The sequence below is a fragment of the Erigeron canadensis genome, chromosome 3, assembly GCF_010389155.1.
Source record: "Erigeron canadensis isolate Cc75 chromosome 3, C_canadensis_v1, whole genome shotgun sequence".
NCBI classification, from domain to species: Eukaryota; Viridiplantae; Streptophyta; class Magnoliopsida; order Asterales; family Asteraceae; genus Erigeron; species Erigeron canadensis.
The window spans coordinates 29,189,702-29,197,310 of NC_057763.1; the positions used below are offsets into that span (position 1 = coordinate 29,189,702).

Genomic DNA, 7,609 nt, shown 5'->3' on the forward strand with positions numbered 1-7,609 from the left:
CTTTATGTGAGTACGATTTCAACTTGGTTATGGACATGTGAGCTTATCACCTAGTGTATTAATCTTGTAATGGGTGTAATAAAAACTGAAGTTGATTCACAACTTCGATGGCATTGGGTTGTCTTTGTTTCGGTTAATATTAGGTGACTCAGTCTCGATCTCTTTGATCTTACCTTTTGGGTTTGTATTACTCAAAATTCCGTGTTTTGGTCCTACCTCCTCATTCGGGTTATTCTCGTGATTGGTTCACAATCTAGTACAGATCTCTAGAGCTTTAGTCATGGTTCCTCATTCTGTTGGGTTGTAGAGATTCTCGTTGTACTTGGTTCTAGATTGTTTTTGCAGGTTCGGTTTCTTTAGGTGAACTACTCTTGCAGCATTTAAGATATTGAAACTTTGTTAGAGAACAAAATGCATCAAGAAACTTAAGAAGAAATAACTCTTCCGTTACTATGTAACATGAAAGCATCAAGACTTGTTATAAGAATAATCTAAAGTAGAAGTTAAAATCTATATACACAAATCTTTAGAGGCAGATACTCGACATTTGACTTAAAGATATCAAATTAAAAGACCTGAGTTTAAATCTCAATCGAGATGATTTAAGTTTTGATGATCATTTAGAACTATAGCTAACACATAATTTAATGATATATACATGTAACATGACTGGCCTTTAAGTATTCTTATCATAAGGTTATTTTTTATACAATATTACCAAACTTCATAGAAGAAAAATAAAACACTAGACAATGCTTGTAAGTTATAACTTACAATAATAATAACACACAATTGTGAGTTGTGGCTTGTGACTGCGAGACACATAAGTACAAGTCATGTACCAAGTGATAATCCGATAATGCATATAATTATAAGTGGGTCATTTATTTGGATCTTTGTTTGATTGTTTTATAAGCCCAATACATGTGTGAGCCCAGCTTGGTCCACATATCCTCATTTTATACTACACTTTTCTAAATACATCTAATTATTATACCATCCTAATATTTTCAGTTTTTCACATACTTTTCTCTGTAAAAAATTGAAAAACAAAACGCGTTGGCCCGTAATCACATATCCTCTGAATATTCATTTGTAATCATTTTACAATTTTACATATGTACAAATAATTACCTAAGTTGCATTTAGGGCCAATGCTCAGCACACAGATTGGTCCTCAAAAAATGGAAGACCGTACTATTTTCTGCCGGCTAGCATACATAGTCATATTTTGTATAGAGAACTTTTCCTTCATATAAAGTTATAAACGTTCAAAGACAACTAACATGAAACAAACTTCATGGTACCAAAGGCTCGAATACAGATTATCCAGTTTATCTAATTATATGCCATTCAATTAGAAATTAGCATTTCGATGTGTTCAAAGAGTTGTTAAATGTGACCGGAACTGCTACTTTACAGATGGTTGTCTACCTTATCTCTACTGAAAAGTGGAAGGTTGTAGAGGATTGTTAACATTTCTAGGGTCTGAATTACTTACAACTTACAATGACAAGGTTATAGCAATCAACCCAGCACCAAACAACCATCCAAGTTGACCCGGTTGAGCACGCATGCCAGCGGAGCTTTTTATTGCTGCAGCTGGGGCGGGAGTATCACTAGCCTCTGGTAGGTTACATTCTCCAAAGGTCATCTTTGGCTGCATAATATAATCAAATATATATACCCATCAAGCTTTTTCGTCCACTTGCTAAAGATTGTTATTTCCTTGCATCCAATTTAGTACTTTGGTGATACAAATATGTGCAGTGTATGTAAAAGAAGTATCGTACTGATTACATGTGGCATTTTCATACTATTTACTTATAAATGGATCAACTTAAGTTATATTTTATCTTAGAGGAGTCAACTCACAAAATATTAATTAGCAGAGGAACGGGTCAAATAGGCTTTATTTTGCTCACAGTTTAATTTTTAACGCTCCTAAATCATTCCATCAAAAGAGATTTTGATAGTTTTGTTTATTGTAGCCGTGTTAGAGCATAGTTTTTCATAAAAATAGGACCAAAACGTGTTTAAATGTCAACACAATCCGACCTGGCCCGTTCCAACCCGTGCTATAAATAGCCAGTTTTGACTTTTGACCAGGTGCCATATCTTTAGTAGTCTACTTTTTTTTTCTAGTAGTCTACTTCTGCTTAAATTTGCATACCCTGCATACTGAAACGGTGTTACACCCACAAACTAGCTGTCCGTTTGCCATATCTACTGCAGCAGGTGCACCCCCGCCATCACTTCTCTGCAAAATTTGATTCCCAATTATGTTTAAGTTCTTCTGTATTCAAATCCACAAACTAATCCAAAGATTTAATGTATTATTGCTGTTCGACTAAATGTTTCAACAAACAGATGGTGCTTACCTTGTAGAAGTCAACAGCAATGAAATTCGGCCAACGTTTACCGGATAAGTCATGGCATGTTTTGACCATGCTTATTAATGGGGATGAATTGTCCTTGCAAGCTTGGATAAAATCTGGGGTATCTGGAAAGTAGTTCATTAAGACTAGAGACCTTGATGTCATGTTCATCGCAGCAGACTCTGCTCGGTTAGGGCATGACCCATTCTTCATTCCATTCGTTCCATCTGCAATTTCAGTGTCCATTAAGAGCACCAATAGTAACCTTCCCTAAATGTTACCCAAGTCCCAAAATTGGATATTTTAAACAGAAAATTACATGAAAAACAACAAACTTCAGCTAAAACAGGTAACCAGTATATCATACTCCCATCAGCACCACATACAAGGACATGAATTATGGTCATCTTCAACCATTACAAAAATCAGTAACCAGTATATCATACTCCCATCAGCCCCTGAATGTTGTGACTTTTGTCAATTTATTTTATCAAAGTTTGAGTTATTGAAATTAGTAAAAGTCTAATGGTTTTCAGGGGAGAAGTTTGTGATCCGAGCTAGAAGTTTGACCAAATATGAATAGCAATTTTAAAAGTAGCCCCATTTTAAACTCTAGATCCGAATTCTTTTTAGTTAAAATAACTCACATTGGTTCTCGACCAAGTACTTCCATTCATATGCAATCCCTTCAGTAGCCTCTTTAGAAGATTTGGAAGTGAATACTACCAAGCGGAGATTCTGTTGGACCATGGAGTCAATTGTTGGCCAATCTCTGCCATCACTTGGCATCTTAGCTACTGGAAACCAATATTTCCTCAGACCAGCAGCGTTGAAGACGTTAGTTAAACCATTTCGGGAAGTAACATAATCCTCAATGATGACAGTTATTATTTCAGTAGGATTGTTTTCCAGGAAAATTCGAATCTCTTTCAGAACATTGATTGCAGGTTGCTGAGAGATAAAAAGGTCTACATTAGTTAACAATTCGTTTAACAAGCAGTTTCTCTACTAGACAAGGAAAAATAGGTGGGTTGGGTGGTAGAGAATGTGTTTAACATGGGTATGATCAAGTGGACCAACCTATTGGATGCTTTTTTTTATATATATATTTTGAATATTCAATCACGAAACTGTATTAAAAGAATAACCGTGTAAGATATTCTATATTGGCAATTACATACTTTAGTTTATACCAATTTAGCCATTAAACTTATTAAAACTGTCCATTTTTGCCATGTGTATATTATAAATAATAACCTACAGAAATAGAACTCCTTTTGCTAAGTTTACTTACTAAGTTGGTCCACACCAACCTATAATGACGAGTGTGTAACATCGGGATAAGTACGTTACAAATTATTAGATTACTCCAAAATAAAACTATATCTTCTTTTATGTTGCAGGACAACAGCACTTTACACATATGAATACACATTAAGCAACTTTGGACATACTGGTTAAAACCCCTTTACCCAAAATATGACCTATTTCCAACAAAACGATTGATCTTCCATCTCTACCTTGTGGTATAATTCTCAGTGTACACCAAATAAGAATGTTTGCTCACGTTGGTGACAAAGTAAGATTTGAAAATTATCATATAAAAGATATTTGGCTTCTGACCTCACAAGCCCTAATGCCACACAAGTTCTGCTGCTGTATCTGTTTGCATATTTTATGGAACTTTATACACTCTACTAATGTTGTTTATCTAACCATATTATGCATCGAAGCTATAACTTCAGTGAACCATCTATATAATCTTAAACGATCTAATTTAAATAAAGTGGAGTAAAATGAAAAAAATACTTACAAAAGCTGTGTAGTTGAAGCATTTGCCACCAATGGAATGACATAACCAAATGTCATTCTCAAAGTCATACATATCAAGCATCAGCCCCCTCACACCATTCTGCAAAAGAAATGGCAAGCACAGTTCCTTTAGATGATGATATAGATATATTCAACATATATGTCATTCCAAAAGTAAATGAATACAATCGATGGGATGATTACGTTTACGATAACATATAGTCTACTGAGTACTAGTAGTAGCTAATACTTTAACGATATTAATTACAATATGAAGTGCATAATGTACCCATGATGTACTAATGTACAAATTTCATACATCCAACAACCCAACCAATAAAGTTATACAAGTTATGATATAACGTACAAGGGGTCAGGTATGTTGTGGATATGCTAAACTTTAAGATAAAATTGACTTCTAAAGAATAATATAATCCTCTTAAAAGTAATACAAGTAAAGGATTATATGATTAGTGCATGAATTTTTAAGAAGCTATTCTGATTCTTGTATTATGAGACTGACAAAATGTCTATATTGATCATGATAAGCAAATGTAGTTGGTGGGTATATACTAAAATAAAATCAATATCTCTTTTGGCAGAAACACATTTCTAACAATTGTGTTAATTGAAATGTTTCATTTAAAAAAAGTCTCAAGTCAACAGTTGATCCATAACACAATTATTACTGAGAATAATAATAACACAAGTGCAAACAAAAAGTTGAGTCCGCTTTTGAAAGATGGCCCTCTCTCCAAATGACTATTTAACTCAACCATTATTATTTTATCATGTTGCTTACTATAGAAATACCATAGTTACCTAATTTGATGATGAACAAATAGCCTCATTGTCACTCTTATTAGTTAAGCCTAATAACTTAAGTCTTACTCCATCACTTTCCTGGTTGTACCGAAGGTTTCATAACAATATGGCATGCTGATTTGAAAGACCACAAGATATACTTTGACTTTACAATCTAACCCTGAGTTCCAGAACACTCTTTCACTCGTGTACATTTAGCTAACCCAACTATTTCTACTGTTTAAGACTATAAGCATGAAATTATACCACATCATTATAAACTGTATATGATATGATTAACCTATATGCCTAAAAATGTGTAATCCATCCAACCTTTGACAAATTCCTTATACAATTTTTCTTTCCTTATATCCCTCTTTGATTTTGTCAAATGTCCCATCCCCTCATTAGACATATCTTTAGTTACACAATTTAGCCCTACCAATAAATTCATTTTAAAACTACTCATAGCAGCAATCCGACCACAAAATTATATCGTGTCACATCCATTCCATTTAACTTGTTTAAAAGCCCTACTACTCCTGCTAAGTACTCGTAATTGATACAAATTCCATTTTTGTTAATATTATTATACTAACAGCACAAATTAAAAATACTTAAATCCCATATAAATCTGCACAACTAATATTATACTCCTACTTCTTCTTGGAAACCAAAGTGAACACATTATCATATTGCTAATTCAAGCAATTCATTCCTTCTAACCCAATATTTTAATAAAGCTAAAAAAAACACATATTCTCCATGCCTTGGAAGCTTAAATCTAATATTATCACTCGAATCAAACTAATTGTTTAATAAAATAAACAAACAGAGGCTTACATCAAGCTGAGAAGTAACAGAATCCTGCTGATTCTCCGGAGCTAAAATAACCGAACCAGTAGCCGATTTCTCACCTAATTTCGCAAACGCATTATGCGTCGTTAACCACGAGTACTTATTAAACGGCAATCCTTTCACCTGTAAATCACACACACAATCACATTTCCTAACAAATAAACAACACATATATACATACAGGACACGTGTAATAATCATATATATATACCTTAGAAAAAGGACTAACAGGCTTAACACGAGTACACCTAGGGCGGACATTTGCATCAGCAACACAAGCTTCACAATGTAACCCTAAATCACAGTTGTTATTGTTCACGCACGTCTGTCCTTCCTAAAAATCAGATATATATAGATATATATATAAATGTATGTATATGTTAGCTTATGGATGAAATTAGTTAGAAATGAAAAACTTCTAGAAGAATAATTTACAGATAATTAATACCTTGAGTGCTGAAGCGTATGTGAAGAGCAGGAGAAATGTGAGTGACACGTGGCATTGGAATTTGTATATCTGCAAAAAGTGAAGTTGCATTTTTTATTTAATTAATTAATTAATGAAGTTAGCTTGCTGAAGGAAAAAAAAATGAGAGAGAGAGAGAGAGAGAGAATAGTTGCCTTCATTTTCAAAGAGAATTTGAAGAAGGGAGAGAGATATAGGGATGTATATATAGGTGTAATGTATGTTGGGAAGATGAAGGAATTATCGGAATGTTTGTTTAGAGAGAGAGAGGGGTAAAGGTGAGCGTGAAAATTTAAAATTGCCTTTTACAGAAAGAAGCCACACCGCCTCTCAGCGGATATGATTTTCCTTCGAGTTTCTTCAAAATTGCTTGGTTATTAAACGAGTGTTTAGTTGGAAAAAGTGTTTCTAACTTTCCATTTGATAATTTAAAAGTAGAAAACAAAAATGTGAAAAGTGATAAAAATAAAAAGTATTTTCTAATTTCACATTTTAGAAAATTAAAAAAAAAAAAAGTTAGGTTAAACATGCAGTACATATCTTAGGTAAAACAAATGAATATTATGTAAAATTTAGGTGAATTATGTAAAATTAAGAGGATTTGTATGTTTATCAAATACAAATGTTTAGTTTATAACTTCTTAACATGGTAGTACCTAAGATAAATTATTTTCCCTTAAAAAAACAATGTTTTTGATTTTCTTAGAAATTCTTATTGAAAAGTTGTGATTTGATTTTTTTGGAAAACAAAAGATGTTTATTTCAACTAAACGTGATAACATAAAATAAACAATCCCAAACATCCTTTGTGTTAGTATATAAATAAAGGAATAAATGAACCAATCAATTATGGGTCATATAGTAGAAAAGGTAAATTTACATCTTACATGTAATGGTTTTTGCACTTCTCATTTTCTTATGATGTATTTGTGTTAAGTAGAAAGGTACTTGCAGAAAAGGAGAACAAAAATGGTGGCAAAATAAATATATTGAGTAAAGATGTTTAAAACAAGGAATAAAAACACTGATTTAAAGCCATCAGATCTGTAATTTAATAAAGGAGATGAAACTGAGCCATAAAATTTTTTTTGTTACTGTATTTGTGTTATTTTTTCCTTTTTGTCTTTAAGAAAAACTTTAATAAATTTTTAAATTTAAGGAAAAAGGTATCAAGCCACAAGCCTTGACTTCATGAATCATGACATTTCGGATTTCAATTGACAAGCTTGGAGAACGAAAGGGTGGATCAAAAGCAAAACAAGAAAAGTTTACAAAACGTAACAGGCTCAAT

The 7,609-nt window shown here is 32.8% G+C and overlaps 1 protein-coding gene across 1 annotated transcript; it reads right to left on the reverse strand.

Moving 5' to 3' along the window:
• Window positions 1-1,333: 1,333 nt before the first annotated feature.
• Window positions 1,334-6,581, reverse strand: LOC122593103 (PI-PLC X domain-containing protein At5g67130-like). The gene is made up of 9 exons (XM_043765458.1): window positions 6,474-6,581; window positions 6,301-6,369; window positions 6,064-6,186; window positions 5,838-5,975; window positions 4,192-4,290; window positions 3,026-3,329; window positions 2,382-2,605; window positions 2,174-2,260; window positions 1,334-1,660 (listed from the first exon to the last, which is right to left on the reverse strand). The coding sequence occupies exons 1-9, from the start codon at window positions 6,477-6,479 to the stop codon at window positions 1,505-1,507; spliced, it is 1,206 nt and encodes a 401-aa protein (XP_043621393.1). The 5' UTR covers window positions 6,480-6,581; the 3' UTR covers window positions 1,334-1,504.
• Between the last annotated feature and the right edge of the window lie 1,028 nt (window positions 6,582-7,609).

Bases quoted from the DNA above. Each gene is read 5' to 3' on its own strand.
- LOC122593103 (XM_043765458.1), bottom strand. The intron at 6,187-6,300 runs GTATTAATTATC...TCTGATTTTTAG, and splicing joins CATACGCTTCAGCACTCAAG to GAAGGACAGACGTGCGTGAA. The intron at 4,291-5,837 runs GTAAGCCTCTGT...TTTCTTTTGCAG, and splicing joins CTGTTACTTCTCAGCTTGAT to AATGGTGTGAGGGGGCTGAT.